At 36.2% G+C, this 20,133-nt stretch overlaps 1 protein-coding gene across 1 annotated transcript in view; it reads left to right on the top strand.

Annotated features, from left to right (window-relative positions):
* KCNMA1 (potassium calcium-activated channel subfamily M alpha 1) overlaps window positions 1-20,133 on the top strand; it is a 518,368-nt gene that overhangs the window by 416,214 nt on the left and 82,021 nt on the right. Inside the window, 1 exon segment of the mRNA XM_086616846.1 lies at window positions 353-361. Coding sequence (XP_086472972.1) covers window positions 353-361 — 9 coding nt within the window.

The following is a 20,133-nucleotide window of genomic DNA, read 5'->3' as shown; positions in this document are numbered from 1 at the left end:
TTCAATCTCTTTCCTATTCCATTTAAATGTAGTTTTTTCAGCAAGAGGCCAAATACATGTGTATATTATATAAATGCAGCCACGTTGGAATGAAATCTCTAAACTGGATGACCTACTCCTCCTGTTTCTTTCATTTTGTGCAACAGCTATGGTCTAATTCTCTATATATTTTTTCCAGTGACAGTGCCTGCTGTGAACGGTGGGGGTTGAACCCCAGAGGGGACATATCATGTGTACGTTGATGTGTTTGAAGGAATTTCTTGTACTCTATGACAATTGACAAACTTTTGATTATTTTCCTCTTGCTGCCTTGGAACACGGCCCCTACTATATTTTAACTGCACACTGATAGTGATCTATTGTGAGTAAAAATGGGTTCCCTGTAGCCCAGAGTGCGTCCAACCTGTCTTTCTCTAGCAGAGAGTATTTTTGTTCAGTATTTGGTTCTTTTCTTATTTATGTTGCATGTAGCAGTGACGTCATACCCACAAGTTTCTCATCGTTTACACCCATGGAGATTAGGGTGACGTTGAAGAAAATACCGCAGTTTTTCCCTCTCCTACATTTTTTGCCCCTTTTTTTTCCACACCTTATCTTTTATTCCTATTTGAAAATGAGATCTTGGCAATAGTATTCCTTCAAGTGATTCCAGAGATATCTCATGAATTTTTAGGGACATTGTTAGGCTGGGGTAATTACCACTATAGCACTGTTGCCTGGTTAAGTGCAATTCATTGTCAGACGCATGCTCAATTTCTTTGTACTTTGTATTTTCCATTTCGTAGCTGACACAAAGAGCAACACAGCAGTCTTTTACTGTCCTTATCTAACTCTTTTTTTCCCATCAGCCAAAAAAAAGAAAAAAGGAGATGGGGGGAAAGCCAGACAATGAATTAAATATGTGGCTAACAATGTAAAAACCTACAGATATCTTCAACAGGAAACAAGCTACAGTGATTATTTCCCCAGCTTGCTTGTTTTGAAATAAATTACATGAGTAGGAGGTACACTGACTTTTCAGGACCTAAGCTGAGAAATTTTATATTATTATTATTATATATCGAATATGAACTTTATAGACCACTTCATTTCAATCAAAGTCATACTACTTTGAAGTGTACAAAATCTATGAAGGCTCTTGACAGCCACTCTTAGTGTGTACGTCATGATAGTTTAAGTAAACACAGTATTTGGGACATAGAAGAATATGCTGCTTGGAAATGCAAGCATTGCAAAGAAATGTACTGGTTATAAAGCAGAGTTGGGATTACATTGGCTTGTTCTCTCGAACAGCAAGAGGGATCAAATATTTCATAGCTGCAATGAGGCATTACTGTACCAGATTGAGGCATCTAATCATAACATAGAACTGCAGCTATTCTAAATAAGTGAGGCTATGAAAGTTTTCAACATTTCACCAGATACTTTAAATTTATTGTGTGTTAACACTTCAGGTGTTAATCAGGACTGAGATATTTTTTCCCCTCTTGGTTGTACACACCATAGCATCTTGCAAAGAATCAAGGAAGAGTTGGCGCTCCTGGATTGCATGATAAAGTGCTAGCCATTTGGAATTGTGATGGCCTTCATTATGATTATGATTTTCTACTATTTATCTCATTGTGATGCCTGCAAGCTACATTAAGGGATTGAGATCCTGTTGTGGTAGAAAGCATTCAAATAGAGATCAGAAATTTCTCCAAAGATCTATTTTCAGCCAATAGAATGACAGAGCAGAAAGATGGGGCATACAGAAAAGCAGATTGTGAAACAGGTCAGCATGATAGAATCAATAATAACCAGAAAGAAACTAATTTCTATGGATAAAATGATGAATCCTATTGACTTTGAGGAAAAATCTGAAGCAATGTATTTAATTAAAATATGTTTATATGTTGAGGTCTTTCTGGACCAGAGAAATTTGTTTCAATAGTAATAAATAAACAAATAAAAGAGCTCATTCATGCTAAGAGAGTATTAAAAAAGAAGAGTCATGTTTTTCGACTTGTTTTTTTTTTTTTTTTCCATTTCCCCAGTAGCTTCAGTGCATTCAGAAATTCAGTTAGCTTTGAGAGTACACTGGCTGAGAGTCTTCTTAAGGTAATGAAGGAAAGGTCCTAATCAGATTTGAAAATTAAAATGAATTGGTCTATAAATGTGCCATTATTTCAGAACCTGTGAGTTATTCTTGTAGCTACTAAAATAGGACAAAAATGTCCACTCAGGTCACCTGCTGTTTCTACAGTTTTGACAAAGAACAGCACCATATGAATTGTAGTGAACAACTAACCAATTCCCTTTGATTGCAAAAATTGCAAGATAGAGACAAGCTGACTTGATGGTCTTGAAGTTGTTCTGTAAAATTAAATAATGAAGAGATAGCTTTGCCTGTTGTGTTAAGAGAAATAAACAAACAGTTTAAGATATACTGCTGTATTTTTCAGGAAACTGAAATTGTGCTGGAGGAAGTCCTTTCAATATTTCAGTCTCATGATGCTATAACCAGCATTGCTAAATGACGATCAAATCAACCCGGTCGTCCTTTAATGCTTGCCGTTATTTACTCATAGTGTGGATCATGAGAACTTGATGAATTGAAATGACACCGTATGCATTTCAATTCTTAAGTGTAGTGAGACCTTTTTTACCATTTGCCGGTCAAGAAACCTCCAGTTCATCTTAACCAGCGTTATCTCATAGAGACCCACTAGATGTCCTCGTAGACCACTTTTTGTTACAGTGGCAGTCACAAGGAAAACTGCTTGTAGTCATGGGTGGAACACGAGGACTCGGTAGACTGTATGGTTTTAAAAAAATATAGAAAATAAAAAAAAATCTGCAAAGATGAAGGGATACTTTGTTCTACTTGCTTAAAAAAAAAAAAAAGGAGCTGTTCCTTGACATCTTAGATAGAGAATAATCTGCAGTTTCCTTTGCTTATTTTTGCAGCTGAGATATTTCCCATTACTGTTTGTGAACTCTAAGTAACATCTCAGATCCAGACAATCTAGAAGTTTTAACGGGACTTTTTGGGTTTTGAGATAAAAAAGCAAGGTACTGCTAGAAGCTTAGACATCTAAGGCACATTCCTTCCTTATCGCAATAGAAAGCTATTGCCTTTTGAGAAAAATTGCAACAAAAAAAGTTTTTGAAAGTATTTATTTACTTTATAAATAATTGACAGAAATTTTGCTTTCCTTTTCTCTTAGTAAATCAGAAAATGACTAGTTCACATATGCCTTGTTTTGCAGTAAATTATTTAAGTAGTCTGATTTCCATGTCCCTGATATTTTTGCTAATTCATTTTTAAAAATACTGTGGGATTGTCATCATACTAAGTAGAAGGATCTGTTCTTCCTTTTTGTCTATTTATTATTCAATTGAAAATAGGGAAGTAATTTCCTTTATATCCCAACTTAAATTTTCACTACTTGCAAATAACAGTTTCTATTCAACATCCATAACATTTCTATTAATAGAAATGAGTTGATTCTTATGCAGGTGCCAAAGGTGTCAAATGAATTTAACACCCACCCAGAGGCTGTTCTTAAGGTCCCCTGTCTCTCTGATGATTCCCATTTTTTGTTAATGTTTATGGAAGTTTTATAGGAAATGGTATGTGTGTGGCTGAACCATTTAAAATCATTTCTGTCTTGTCTTGATCTTGTCACTGGCCATCTCTCTACTAATAATCCATATTTTGTTTTATTGAAAAGAAAATAATTATTGTATTTGGTATGAATGTAACAATGACTGTATACAAAGGAATGAGAGTAACAAGCATGTTTTATTTTTGAAATGTATTGCTCTGATATGCAGTTGCTTATATACTGGTTGAAACCCTTATAGCAAGTCCTTTCTGCTAATTGTATTTCAGTCCAAGCCTGTTTCCTGCATGTTAATGATGTGAAATATTAAAATGATGCATGATCTCCAGAACATTGATAATAGTAGTTAAAAACAGTCCCTGAAAGGGTATTGCTTTTGAGAAGCGCCGTGGAGTCCTTCCTCTATTGAACAGAAGGGCTTAAATTTCCCACTTCATTGGTTTAAGTCTAATGAAAATGGTACAAAAAGTTTTCCTTCCCAAACCTCTTTGCCCTTAAGGATGATTTCTTTTAATTTCCATAAATGTGTCCTATCTTATTATTGACTGTTGACAAGATATGGCTACAAGTAAATGAAAACCAGGGACTGTTACTAACCAATGACATAGCAGTTGAGAATTTCTGAGCGATGTGTTTTGCTACAGCATTTGATTAGAAAAAGTCCTTCAAAACAGCTATAATTAAAACAAAATGGGCCTGCCTTTTACCTCACCTACTGTTAGTGTGTCTCACAAATGCCCCTTATTTTTCTTTCATTTCCTTGAAGTGAAAATAATAAACTAGGCACAATGGAAAGACTTCCACATTTTTGGTAACATATTTCACTTCTCTTTTTCTGCCCAACTTTTCAATTTTAAAGAATGTGTTGGGAAGAGTTAGACAGAGGGAAACCATGGGAAAACAAACGCTGTTTTGAATTTTCTGTGTAGTTTGAATGTGTGTGCATCAAAAGCTGCAGTGGTAACTTCTTACTAAAAGCCAAGCTCTGAGGAATGATGTACCGTGCAATGAACAAGCCTGATGCTGCATGATGACTTTCTGAACAGCTGTAAGATAACTCTACTAGGATGCTAAAAGAACATGGCATTAGTCATGTGAGCAAAGTTTAGAGGAATGGAGTCGCTGCTGAAGAGATCACTCATTCATCTCCCTCAATGCCTGTTTTCCACAATCATGTTACCCTTGCTTGACAAGTATACTGTATGGCAAGTCATCAAGGCCTTAGAACAGGACTTGACCCATTTGAGCGATTTCAATCCCTCTTCCCTGGTGACTGTGGCATTAAAAAACTGGGAAAAAAAAGAAAAAAAAGAAAAAAAAAGAATTATTTTAAATTTAATGTCATCACCATAAGGCAAAAAAGACATCCTAAACTGAAGGTACAGGCCAGAGAAACATTACCTTTTTTCTGCATTTGCTTTCAAGGTTTTGTTTTTGCCTGTCAGTGTTCTGTTTGTTTTTAGTATAATTGAGTCAGTTCAATCTAAACCATTACCAAAAGTGTTGGTTCAGTGCAACATGTGAAACAATCTAAGTGGCCTTTGCATTGCTTCAGACTTAAACATATCCTGCGATTCAGGTAACATACTAAATTGCACGATAGTAATTACACATGCATTTGTAAAATCAGATGCTGTAGTTTTCTAGAAATATATAACAAAGACATTTGGATGACTGAAGGATATAAACATTCTGTTCTAATCTGGCACCTCCTTTTGGAATTAGCCTCTAATTCTACAATCAGTTATTTGGTTCTTGATCTGCCTTTGAATCTAGAGCAGAAAACGTGCCAATGATTGGTTCAGCATGTTTCAAAGGACCAAGGCTCTGTGTGCTTTTGGTGATGCCTTATTTGTGAACTGATTTTAATGTCAGCATATTTATCATTATTAGTTGTGTCTTTTATATGGGCAAATTTTGGTATTGTCAAGAGTTAATTTGAATTCCTGAAGATACAATGTAAACGAAGTAAATTTTTCAGAAAATTTTATTAACATCTTGTAACTCTTTAGTAATGTGTAATTTGTTGCAATAAGGAGTTCCCTGGCACAGTTTAATACAGAGAAATGATTAGCATATGTTAAGTATATTTATATATGTATATATGTATTTGTATAATGTATACGTGTGTGTGTATGTAAGAATATACGTGTATGTGTGGTTTTGTGTGTGTATACATACATATATATAGATATATGTCTTCGATTTTTACAGGAAGCAGGATAGGCCAAAAATATCTAAAGGATAACAACTTAGATATTTCGTTTTAGCCCAGCAGTATTAATTGTGCCATGGGAAAAATATATTCTTAGGATTCTTTGCTTTTACTGTTCTTACACTTGACTGTAAACAGTGATTCTTCCCCATGTCTGCGGTCACCCTATAAGACTGAACAGAAATAAAAAGCAATTTATCTTTTGCCCTACTTTAATGTACAGCCAAAGTGTTATCAATAATCTTATTGCATTTTTTTCCCCTGGGTCAAGACTGTTAACATAAACTAAGGCCTGTATTAAATCCCTTAAATTACCTCCAGCTGCCTTGTTATATATAACCTTGCCATTAACCTGCTGCTCTTCCTCTCCTCCCATCCAACACATGGTTATAGCCAAGATGTCCATCTACAAGAGAATGAAACTGGCATGTTGTTTGATTGCGGACGCTCTGAGCGTGACTGCTCTTGCATGTCAGGCAGTGTACATAGTACATGGACACCCTTGAGAGAGCCTTCCCACTTTCTTCTGTCTCTGTTAATGATTGCTCCACCAGTTTACGTGCCTGTAAGTTTTAACGCCAACACATGCTGTTTCCATGTCTGTGGTGTCTGTGGTATCATCCCCGTCTTGTGTCGTACATTGTAGTTCTGTGAGTTTTACTGGGCTGATGCTTTTCAAAAAAATCAACCCAAATTTAATACAGCTCTGTATTTATATTTCTGTTTCAATTTATTTTTAATATGAAAAATGTATTTTGTTATTTTGCTTTATGTGCTCTTTATGAAGCATGCTCGTGCAATAGCATGCAGGACCTTAGTAGTGCAGTTTGGTGACATCTTTTTTATTTAATTCATACAATATAACCAGTCATTAATTAAGCAATAAGTGCTTCAGTGGAGCAATAAGCCTGTGTTTAAATCTATGACTAGTGCTAAGTGGACAGCTTTAATATGCTGGTACTAGAGCATCTTTCAATAGGCAGTGAATAAATATACAGGATACAACTTAGTAGCTGAACCGAGTAGCTGGAATTCTATTCTATACTGCTACCATTATCTTTAATTTTGTTTGTAACTCTTCATTCTCAAAAAGGTAGGACCTTCCATCTAATTGCTGAAACTGCAAAAATCATAGTAAAAATGGTTGTACTTTTTGTAGTGCCTTTTAGAAGGGCTAGCTTGATGCAAACTTCCGGATGCAAGCTTTTGGAAATTAACTGTAGAATCTGTCCCATAGGACAGAACCATTCTGGAATATGCTCCTAAAGCTGTTTTTTGAAAGATTAGAGTTGAGTGGGAGAAGACAGAGAACTTAGAACAATTCTGTGTAGCCATTAATTCTTTGGGCAAAGAGTAAAGATTCCAAGCTTGCTTTAATCAGTGTGATGTTAAAAATTGAGGAAGTTTCTTAAATAAAATGGTAATTTTTTTTCATATCTCTTTAGACATTCATAACAGGCAAAACTAGTCTTAAGACAGGAACTATTTTCCTTTCCCTACCCAAATGGCAAATAAAAACTATAAAATTATTCAGATACATACTATAAGGAGTATTAGGAGTTTTGATCAGGAAGCATGTCCGCTTTACATTGTAAGTCATCAAGGATATAAATGCCTTCCACTACTAAGAGTATAATGTAGTAGATATGCATTTGGTTGCTTTTTCATACCACAGGTATATGCAGTATATAGTCCAAGTGGTGAATACCTTTCCTTTAACTATTTTGACATTTGAACTATTCTTCCAGACACAAATGTGGAGCATATAACAATACTACAATTTCATTAGCATTTTTTCTCTGAAGATTTTTGTCAATTAAACTGATTCTAATAAGATTTTTTAGAGATTTTAACAGAAATAATCTCTCTGTATAGTGTATAAGCATTCTGAATGTCCTTTTTATCTACTTGGTTGCAATTTCATGCATCACCTCAGGGGAGATGGTTCCCATTTTTAATTCCTATTCTAAGTTACAGGAGTTTTTTATCCTTTAGAGAGACCTTTATCAGAGTAAAACATAGCAAAGCAGATTTTCTAAGAAAAGTGAACAAGAAACCTTCCTGGATTGAGAATTACTGCAGGCAGTGTTACTTACACAGCCTAACAGCCTCAGTAACACAGTGCCTGGTACAGACTAGTGCAGAGAGTATGTCGTTGGGTCCCAGCACTGGTGTAACAGCAACCAGACTAGCCTAAATGAATATGTCCCTACAATAGGTAAAATTTCTGCCATTAGCACTGTTTGGCAGGGAAGAAAAACCATAATTTGTAGGTTTACCATAGCTTCAAGTTCACTTAAGACTGTACAGAGGCAGATAAAGTAAACATTTTTGATTGAGTTGTCTGCTGAGCCAAAACCTCCACAATGATGGTATTATTTCCACCAAAAAAACAATGCTTTTGGGAAACACTTTAGATCTGTCTTGTATTTGAAGGATAAGTGGTATTGACAGCTCTGAGGTTTTTTAGCATCCTATCTTTCAAGGGCCTTTTCCCCCTTCATCACTCCATCAAATCAAAAGAGATTTCACTCTTCCCCTTGTGAGACTAGTCACCTTTGACTGTTAATAATAAGTACAAAAATCAATACCAATTCACACTCTTTGCAAAGTGGCATAAGCCTTTCTTTTCCATTAAAATATATATATGTACACATGCAACGTTTCACTGGCAGGCTTCAATAGAAATCAGTGTGTTTTCTTTGCAGTGCACAGGGGTCGAATGATGCCCATCTTGACAGAGCTAGTTAACTCGAAGAATGGTGGTGAGAGTCAGCTTTCATTAAATATGAGCAGATGTGAAATGTAGAGTGTTTGACAATTAGAAATGGCAGCAGCAGGGCCCCAGAATCAAAGTGAGGTCAGATTGGTGGATCAGATTACCTCTCTTACATTCTTTAGTTGTTCTGAAAATCATTTTGAATTAGTGTCAGTGGAGCCATGATGGGTTTTGCCCTTTGTCTTTTATGCTAGGACTGTATTGTTTCCCAGACACTCATTAAAGGTCATTATACTATTACAGGGCTTGCTTTGGTCGTGGTGCCCCAGTTGGGTTGGTTGGCTTCTACAATTGCTTAATGCATTTTTTTCTTTCTTTCTTTCCTTTTTTTTTTTTTGTTTCCCTCACCTTTGAGTATAAAAGCAGGCTTTTTTTCTAAGGTAAATAAACCACATACCATTGTATGAAACTTCTTGAAACAATGAGTAGCTTTTTGTAGAAGATATAGATTTATGTATTCAATGATGTACACAGAATTTAGTGTACTTATTGTATAATATGTAGAGAAAGTAACACTTGCAGTGCATTTTCCACTGTGAATGGATTTCTCTGTTATTATTTTGTTGCCTGGACTTCCAGCAAAAGAAAATCATGTTTTGATTAAATATAATTACATTAAATAGCTTTTGTTTTTATAGGCAGTTGTCTGGAAAAAAAATTGATATTATCTTTCTAAACATAAGGAAATAGAATTTTAGATTTTTTTTTGTGTCTCCATTTTTTCAGGTTAGCTGCTTTTGGTAGATTGTTACATGAACAGCAGTCAAATGGTCCAAGCATTTTTTACAGTGGAGACTCAAGTGAATTGGAGTGAAGAGAGGCACTTAGCTACTGGAAAACTAGAGTGTTTTATACAATGCAATTATGTCACTAATAAGTGTGATGTTTCCACTTAGGTCTGTGCCAAGTCTTGAGGAGTGCCATTCATATGGTTGATACAGACAGAATCTTAACCTGAATTGTTTAATTTCTGTGTTTCTGTGTCACCGTATGGCTGTGCTTTTTAAGAACTTCAAAAGTTCATGTTCCAAGAGGAAACCTTTTCTAAACTTGTTGCTGTTGCCCACTGCCATGGGAATCTAAATTTCCAAGGACATTCTTGAAACTAGGCTTAGGCATATCTAATTCAGCTTGTGATAAAACATGCTTTGGCATGCTCTGATAGTTCTGAGAAGCTTGTGTGAAGACTTTGCCTTCAGTGAATACCAGGGATCTCTGGAGACAAAAGACAAGACTGATTATCACGGTATTTTGAATTCCGGGTTCAGCCCAAACTCCTAGCCATCTTATGTGGAAAGAAAGGCCATAATAGACAAGCCGGAGAAAGCTTAAATTTTGAAAGTAGCCAAAGCATGTACCTACCTGTGGCCAAGCCAGTTTAGAACTATATATTTCATCTGGTCTTCTAGTGCCATCACGTGGTTTATGCTGAACCGACAAGTTAAGCTGCTGGAGTCCCTTCTCAAAGGACCTAAATTGACTTCTGCAAGATTAGCTGAACATTTTGGGTAGCTTGAATAAGGGTGGCTGTTTGAACCAAGATTGGTACACTGTGCTGAAGCTATGTTCTGGCAATGGGGTTTAACAAGTTAGGTCAAAGAAAACTCTAGCTTTGTTACTGACGTGTGCTACTTAGGACAATGTAGATGCTGCCTGTATGTCTTTACAACTTAAAAAACCAAATTCAATAATGAGAGTTAAAATGATATGTCACTGATTTAGCCAGAGAGAAGAATGCATAACACACACACATCAGTCAGTATATCTAAAACTTGTCCATTATATAACTATGCTTGGGCTTTTCTAAATGAGTTGGCTATTAAGTCCTGGATTTCTAAATTACTGGCTGAAAAGACAGCATGGTCTTCATTTCTCCTAGAATGCAAGAGCTTTTCTACAGAACGAAACTAACCTACCATTTCTCTAGTCCTGCTGAAGTAGGACAGGAAGACAATGAGAAATACTTGATATAAGCATGAGCTAAGATATAGGAAGCGCCTATATGTGCCCTGTCAAAGGACAACTTCCAGTGCTAGAATTTTCTTTTCACCCTTTAGCAATAATGGTTTCCCTTTTACAGGATGTGTATACCACCTCGTGGTAGCTAGAGACTTTGGGATTCTCAAACTAGCTATAAATATGAATAGGCAAAGGTGGGGTGCTACCACTGCTCTCTCACACTACATACCTTTTCTGAGTTGTGAGAATTCTGTTGTGGCCACAGGAGGGATGGAGACTCATTTGCTCTGAAATTCTTCCTTTTATATATGCTACACAGCACCTTTCTCCTTAATATAACCCTCTGATCCCTTTGTGGTCATACAGTCTCATCTTTGTCCTGCACAAAAAAGCCAATAGCACACCTTTAATGTTTCTAGGAGGAAGAAATTGAAGGAGTATATAAGTGATCAGATCTGCTTGGAAAAGACAGACAGATGTTGCCCCTCCGGGGTGGCATAAGGTCATAAGCAAGTGATTATAATCAGATTGTTATGGTTTTTTACAGCTCACTTCTATGGAATGACCCTACCTCTGTATACTGGAGAATGATATAGCATTATGTTGTGTAGCCTGTTGTTGTTTTTTTTTTTTTGTTTGTTTGTTTTTTTTTAAATGAAGTTAATGAAAATGGGACATTAGAATGAGACATAGTGCCAGATAAATTCCTGTTAATTCAAAGCCACAGAGAATTTAAATAATAAGCCTGTGAAACACTGTGGGTGATATACTGATTTATGTAAAACTATTTGCAAATATTGTTCTCTTTTAGGGTGACACATTTTTACTTCAGTTACATCAGTTCCCATGTATTCAGGGTTGAGTTCCTGAGCCCTGAAATGGCTATGAGGTTTCTTCTAAATACCTCTACAAGATTGCAAGTGTCCTCTTTTAAATACTGGAAATAATGTAAAAATGGACACCTGTGTGTATTTTAGTGTTCAATTTTGCAGAGAAAATACTCTTTTAGATAGTTAAGACACAAGTTCAATACAGCTGGAAAAAAAATCAGACATACGCATCTTAATGTAGTCTGTGTTGCTACTGGGTAATGAAGAAAACCAACTTACCTTCCTTAGACACCTTCTCAGAATGTACTACTGTCAAGAAAGCTTCTGTTACCAAAACTGGTAAATGGGGTTTTGAGGCATATAAAACCAGACAATGGAACAATTGAAAAAGTACCAATGTGGGAGTTTCCTGTGCTGTTCTGTAGAGGTTCTTATGGTGTAGCCGCTGACATGAAGTCAATGCTTGTACATGCTAGTGATTTGCCATATTTGCAGCCAGCTCATAGCCTCTGGTACTGGCAAATCAGAAGCCAAACACCATGAGATCTACTTTGTGGAGATGAAAACCTCCTAATTACTCTTCTGCTTTCAAACTTAGTTTATATTTGCAATTCTGCCTTACCTACTTTCTTTCCATCTTCTCCTTGTAGCTCTCATACTAAGATGCATGCGGGTGTTTCCACTAAAGAAGATAGGATGAATTCACTCAATATATGCAGTCACAGTCTTAACTAGCATTCAAGAAGTGCTTACTGGAACAGTGGTTTCGCTGAACCAACCCTTTGATTTGTCTGCCTCACCATCACTGTTGATGTGCAGACCTTCAAGTGATCTTCTTGATCCAAGTGTATGTTTTTCTGCATTGCTAACATAGAGATAGAATTAGTGATCAGAATGGGCTGGTATATGCCCTCCTGCGACTCCAGGTATCTATTCTGTCAATTTTTTTTAATGTGTATGAATGCACTGGGACTTTTGTATTTCCTTTTCAAACACTGAATAGACGACATTAGTTACAGAGAGGGGGAAAAAGTAACATGAAAGAATAGGTATTTTACAGTAGGTGACTTCTAGTATGTAGTTTGACTCTAACACTCAAAAAATTAATCTATTTTGTTCTATTTTTTAATAGAACCTGAGTGCTGCCAAATTACTTAACGTTCTTTTGGACATAATACAAGCATACAGATGAATACTGAGATGTCGAAATACAAAAGTAGAAAAAACCCAAAGCAACCCTCCCAAATCAAGCTGTTCCTTTTCAGACGGTAGAGTGGTAGAAGTGAGGCAATCTGACTCATTACTTATGACCAGAAAATATAAATAACAGACCACATGTCTTTTCAGGTGAGTTTTGTGATGCAGCGTATACACTAGGCTGATGAGAAGGAGCTCTGCCCAATTCGTGATGTCTGTAACAAGGAGATGAACTCACATCACCATGGGATGGAGGCACTGCTAATTTTAGCAGCAAATCTTTTGAAGAATTGGGAAGCAGGGGGAGGGAGAGATCAAGAAGTCTGTATTTAATTCCTTTAGGCCTTTATGTTGAGTAGTGATTCTTACCAGGGTCACAGGGAAGAGAGTAGTGGGTTGCGTGTTTTGATGTGGACAAGCTAGAAAAGATGCTGTCTGCATCCTGTGGAGTGAATTTAGCAGAGGGTCTTATGCAAGGTGACATGGAAATTATGTTTGCATTTTTAGTTCCTGAGTGTGGCTGGTTGTCATGAAACTCACCATGACAGTTTCTTACCACCAGGCAGCAGATTCTTCCTGTTACCTCCTTGGTGTGGGACAGATGCTAGCCAGTTAGGTCTCCTTCTCTACTGTTTCCAAGCTATTTCAAGCGACAGATGCCAGAGCTGGCTTGGTTTCAGCTTGAGCATTTCTGTCATAGCCCTGCCTTGAGCCCAAATTCTGACCTTTACTGTATGAAATAAAGTATTTATGAACAAGCAGTGGCTTGATCCAGAGCAGGCTTAGAGCAAATGTCAAATGTCAAGTCAGTCTCATGCCTCCTTATGCCACCTGCATTAGGAACCTGGATTAGACCCTAGACTACAGCACCAACTGCCTTAGGCTTTATGGGTCTAGAGAGACATAACTTATTAACAAAGAGTTATTAAATTTTTATCAGTTTTACAACACAATGTAAATGCCTTCTATGAATCTACATTGTATTCATTATCATTTAAAACGTTAATTAAGTCAAAGTTGCATTTAATTCAGTTCTAAATGTGCCTTTGGGAGGAAGCTTTTAAAAACAGCTGCAGGATTGAGAAGCTCATTGATGCTGGGAAGTTGTTAGTACCACTTTTCAGGATAGGTCCCCCAAGTTGATTGCCACTTTGAGTCTTAGCTAATTTGTGTTGATGTTATTGGGCAAGGTCTCAAATTAATATTGAACCAATAACATCAGAAAGCTATCAGCTCATGCTAATCACAGATATACTTTGATGTGTAATTCGTGTTCTATTCAAATTGCTTCCAAACTAAAATGAATAGTCGATTCATAAAGCCTGTATACTTCTCGTACTCTTGTATTATAATATCTTTTTTCATTTGATATCCTTATTGGTTGGCTTCTTTTACAATTCAGGGAAAAAATATGTTCACTGACTTGGAATATTTTCCTTCAGATTCATAGAAAAAGTCAGTCCATCCTCTGGCCTAGGCTTTCTACATTTCATGTGATCTGAAGTTATCATAACATACAGCAGGTGCCCATTGAAATATAAAACAGACCACGATATAGTAGCAACATATAAAGTGGAATACAGTTTATTATAAAAAAAACTAGAATAAAAGCCCTCCAAACCAAGTTAAGATGTGCTTGGCTTGCATTATGTGTGGGAGTGTTACTGCTTTTGGTGAATTTTGGTGTTAAAAGAGGAGAAAGAAGGAAAAAATCAAGCACAGGGTTTCCACCATCTGATTATTCTATTGACACCCCTAACTTATTTAATAAATGCAAACTTTAATTAAGTAAGTAGTTACATTAGCTATAGTGTGAGCACTAATTTAGATACTACATGATTCATACTTCTAGAACTACAGCCAGAGGGAACCAACCTACTGCTTACCTAAGCTAGGCGAGTCCATTGAATTAGAATCAAAGATCTTCAGAATTTATCCAGTTCAGTGTGGGTGCAGCAGTGTGGTCAAGCCCTCAGCCTGGAAGCCAAAAGCAACTTGCAAGACAATTTTTTCTGGATCATCATATTTTCTACTGAGTACCTAGAACCTTTCCAGGTATTTGTATATGCCAGTCTACATAACCTCATGATTTTTTCATGTGCTATATGAAAAGAGATCGTTGTCACATAACTCCATATGTGGTTCTTGAAGTGCCACAAAACAAGCACTCATCCTGTTATCATTGCTTTGATTGAGGCTATAACAGGCAGGAGGTAGTTGAACAGATGAGGAAAAGTTTTGATTTCTTTTTAAGAAATCATAGATATATTTATTTTAGTATGTAAGTTCTTCAATATATTGATAATATACTTTAAAATAGGTTAAAGTTCAGTGTACTTTTACTGTTTGAGACTATTCACCAGCTTTTGTTAGCATGCCTTTTGATAATACAATGATGTAGCTTTCCTTGTGATGTTTTACATATTACTTAATGCTATAATTCTGTGATTCACTTTTTCAGGAAACATACTGTGTGCTACCTCACACAAATGTATGCTTCACTAATACTGATCATATCTTGTTAGCACAGTGCAATTATTCTGAAAAAGAAGAGTGGAAAAAGCCTGATTACTGTGTAAGATGTGGCCAGTGTCATCTGGTTAAACATTCATGTGGACGTTTTAGTTTGATAGGAAATTCTACCTAGGCAAATGTGAAACAAAAATGACACAAGGCAAAGATCCCAGTCTTACCCATGCCACTGACTTATTACATGACTGTAGTTCTTTTTCCCCCCAGAGACTGAGAATATTGTATTCTCAATATATTAAATTACATTTTGTGCTGAGAAGTGCTTTGAGATTCTTATGTTTTGAAGTACTGACTATAAGCCTGGATGTCCTTCTGACATAGTGATTCCTCTGCAGAGGCCAATTTTCATGTCATCTGATCTTTGCTGAAGGAGGTCATAGATACAAGGCAAGGAGGAGAGGGAAGTGAAATGGGGTACATGACAGAAAGGAGGAGTGGGGAAATTATCAGTACTGCCTTGCTGCTGTCTTAATTTAGGGAGGTTTTGAAAGGAGATACTGTCTAAGAGGGCTTGAATAGCTTCTGTTTATCTGCATCAACAGAGAAGAATCTCTTTTTAGATTTCTGGGAAAAAAAAAAAAGACATTATCTGTAGTTTTTAGCTGCTTCTGAACTTTAATTGGAATGCAGAACTTATTTACTGTGAAGAACTGCTAAAGGAAATGCAAAAAATCATTATAGCGTCTTTGATCTTTGTTGTGCAATTTCCTTTGTTTGTTCTTACGTAAAAGATTTTTCTTGCACTAAGCATGTTGCTTTCTCTATTCCCATGTTCCTGACGTTATTATCTTCACCCTCTAACTCAGTGGTGTTACATCTTGTCTGACATGGCACTATGCTATAGAGAGAGATTTTGCATTGCCATAGCTATGCTGTGAAGGAAAACTGGCAACAAGAAGTGCAGGTTCTGTTCTTGAGCAAACTCTTGCCAGAATGGACTAGCAGGTGTGCCATCTAGCAGTGTAGATGGTTTATTCTTCAACTAGCCCCTCTTCTATAGTATTTACATGAACCTGTGTGAGACATATTGCTCGGACTTATAGTAAAAATAGAAGTTGTGACATACAGACAACAACTTAGAAGTCAAGATAAACATTTGCCTTGCTGATAATGTTGAATCAGCTAATAAAACTAAGATTCTTCTAGCAAAGAATAAAAATTACAAGTTGTGAGCCTAATGTAGAAATGATGCTTATTCCTGTTCCATGAGTAACATGAGGTAAAATCCATGGTTGCAAGCTGATAGCATGTTTCATTAACAGTTTCGTTAACAGTTCATTAACAGACTTTTGTCCAGTGTTGGGTTTTTTTTCCATGCTTTATCTCTATTAAAATTATTCCTGTTCTATCAAAACATGTAAGGACTGTCAAGTTCTCTGTGATCAGTCAATCACAAGATGGCTGGCAGCAAAGAAGTGATACAGTATTTATTTAGAATTGCAGGGTGTGAAAATGAATGTAATTCACATGATGAGGCAGCAGAAGGGTGAAAAGAAGTGATACGCACCGCTGAATAGGGCAGAATGTACTTTTCTGGCTTCCACTACATACTGTCCTTTACAAGATATGAGAAACATATCCCAAATTCTCAGATGATGTGCTAATATTTCTCACTAATAATGGAGTTGGACTCATAGCCATTCTTGTCTCTTGTCTTGTTTTTGACGTGAAATACTGCTTTTTTTACTTGGTTCTGAACAAAGCCAATGAGCTTTCCAATGTCAGGGCAAGCAACAAAATAGCAAAATATGTTTTACCAACTCTTGCATGCTAAGAACTGCTTTTCCACAGAAAAATATCCTATTTCGTGAGGTTGCACGTTTTCAGTGCTATTCAAATTAAATTTTAATTGTTAACAAATTACATTTTGCATAAATGGAAATTATATGAATTATATGACAAAGTAATTTTTTTTAAAATTTTACGTAAAAAAAATCTACTCAAAATTAAATTAGTTTTCATTTGGTAAAGATCTAAATTTTTCCATAGTTCCTAAAAGCTGGACTTTTGCACCAAGAGCTTGTGTTCCATAGGAGAATTGTCCAGGAAAAATGAATGTGTGTGTATGTATATGTATATATATATAAGAAAGCATTTCATTGTATGTATTTTGATTGTTTCTAGTCAAGAATCTCACTGACCTGGGTAACAAGATATTCCTTATTGATTTCTTAGTTCAGACAAAGGAGAAAAGATGAGAGAACAGTAGACCTGGGACAGATGTCAGTCTCAGCACAGATTCTGTGATATAATCATAATGCAAGGATCTGCAAAGAACGAAATCAGTAATGTAATTCTAGCTATTTGAGAAGATTGTTCCATACAAGGAGCCCAATTTACACGCATCTTACACTTTGGAGAGTTACATGACTCAGTAAAAACCTTTGATTACGTTTGGAAGAGAAGTAAATGAACACACAATTTGCAGTGTCAGGGAAGACTCAAGCCAAGGATCTGTGATTGCGTAGCCTAGATTTGTCTGATATTACATCAGTCTGAAATTCTGTAAGAGCAGAAACTGGCATTCTTTTAACCCGTTGGCACTAGATCCTTCTACGCGTTGATTTATGTAGTATGCCAGATCTGTGCACTTCAGTGCACCATTATTGTATAATTCTGCTGGTTTTTAGAACTCCCTACACCTAAATTGACCTCTTTTCAAGCATGGGATTATTTTAATTTTTGTTTCAGATCTCCCCTGTGCTCACTAGCACTTGTTATTTTTTATTATAGGATGATCTGTCTAAATTTTTATTTCTTTCTTTTCTGAATAATCGCTTGGAAATACTATCTTCTGCTTGAACAAAAATGCGTACTCTGTTGTGGGATTCAGGATTTCTAGTGTTATCATATCTAGTAGCTGACCAAGCTTTAATGGTCTTTTTGACTGACTGATTGAATCTTTCAGTGATGCAACTCATTGAACCACAGTTTACGGGATTTCTCCTGCTAAATGGATAGCTAAGGTCTTGTTTTGCATCTAAAATTGTAGCTTGAGGGAATGCAAGAATTATATAGTTAGGCTTATATATTCAGCCTCAACATTCAAGCCCGACATACTCCTCAAGAAATATCCTGAAGTTGTCCCTTGGGTCCCACAGATTTCCTCAGCAGTATCCTTGAGTTCTACTCATGAGGAATATAAAATATGTCAAAATATGCATTTGTTTTTAATCTGCCTTTAGCATATGAGTCTTTTGTCTGCCCTCTTCTTTCTCCTCAAGCAGGACAAAATAAAATCCTTAGAGGTAGAGCTCCAAGCAATTCGCTTGTGGAAGATGACTTTCTTGACAGCTGTCAGTGTCCCCTGAGCACTGGATTTCTGGATGCTTTCAGTATCTGACTCTCAAAACATCTGGCAGCAACACTATTTCCAAATATATTGACATCCTGTGGCATTTGTGGTTGATGTAGTTACCTTCAGGGCAGTAACTGACCTGTAAATCACATGAAATCTTATATATCAATTTTCTCTTTATTGGAGAGAGTTCATCCTCCTCCAGGTGGTTGTGGACTTTATTGTGAAACTAGTGTGATAATTATAACAGAAATGCTGGCAGTTCAGTGGTTTCCTGCAGAATTTTCTTTTTTTTTTTCTTTTATCGGTCATCTTTCCTCTTTATGCTACCTGCTTTGAAAATGAGCATCATCTGTATTTAATTTTACTCTCACAGAGTATAAGTGATATCCCTGGTATAACACTGACCACAGCAAGTGTTCTGCAGGACATAGCTAAGCAACCTGAGTGGCTAATTCAACACTTTGACAATCCTCTCTCAAAAATTCTCCATTGCCTTCTTTCCTCTCCTCTTTTATCAGTGCATTGTGTACTGACAGTGAAAGTGCAGCCATTAAGCTACCTTCGTTTTCTCTGAAATGCCCATATGCTCATCAGGGTTTGGTTAATGAAACCAGAAGTACGTAGCACAATCTGCTTACCTTGATGAAGTTTTCTTTCTAAAGCCGTTCCTCGTCATGGGTGTGATCTCTTTGCATGAGCTGCCTGGTCCTTGTTGCGAACTAAGCAAGCTTGATGTCTCTGTGTAGCTTTAGTAAAAAAGTGAAAAGGACAAAACGCATTTAATTTTTTTTTTTTTAAGCTAAGTATCAGCGTAGTTTGGTAGATTCAGTATTATTTGCTTGCTTTCTCGATTGTTAGTCTGCATACTTTTATACCATTATAGTTTGTCCTACATGAAGCAAATGTGAGATGGCATAAATTTCCCTCTTACAATAATTCTGAATAGTTCAACCCTAACTTCTGCATGTGTTTCAGTGTTCTCAGTGCAGTAATTCTGAGTATTAGAGAAATAATCTGAGGGAATTTGTTAGTCTTTTTTTTTTTTTTTTTTACTTTGTATGGAGGTATTTTGATCCTATTTAGGTTTTATTTGAAAAATATGATCCTTGCTAAATATATCCATCCTTTTGAGTACTGTCTCTGTTAGAGACCAAAACATTGTTGTAAGTAGCATTGTTATTAGTTATCACCACTGAATTTCTTAGCTTGTGCTTTATTTTCAATCGTTATGAAAGTGCCAGCCCTTGCTTCCCTATAGCCATTGATTTTGGCCAAACTACTGTATGCTTTGGCAGAGATGTGAGTATTAATTCTTTTGTGGGTTCTTTTGCAGATACAGTCAGAGGTAGACATCACATTTCATTTTTTATTAATTATTATTATAATTGTGTTGGTTTACTTCCTTTGTTTTGCTACTGTTTGCCTAGAAATTATGTGCTATACTTTCCTGGTTTTACATAGCAATGAATTATACTCTATCTTCACTTTGCTATCGCCATTTTTGCTATTATTTTATAGATTTAATCTTAGTTATTTATATCTTGGTTGTTTTTTATATTAATATATGTGATACTGGGGTTTTTTTGATACATTTGTTCAGAGAAAAACGGATCTTTAAAAGAATGGAGTACATTGTAGAACTCACTCAAGTAGGAAGCACTTAGAAAAATATATACTGATTCTTAAGTGTCAGGAAGGGTATTTAACGGTAT

Source organism: Tauraco erythrolophus, chromosome 9, assembly GCF_009769465.1.
Source record: "Tauraco erythrolophus isolate bTauEry1 chromosome 9, bTauEry1.pri, whole genome shotgun sequence".
Lineage (NCBI taxonomy): Eukaryota > Metazoa > Chordata > Aves > Musophagiformes > Musophagidae > Tauraco > Tauraco erythrolophus.
The sequence above is the reverse complement of the archived record's forward strand: the minus strand, read 5'-3'. Positions and strand labels throughout refer to the sequence as shown.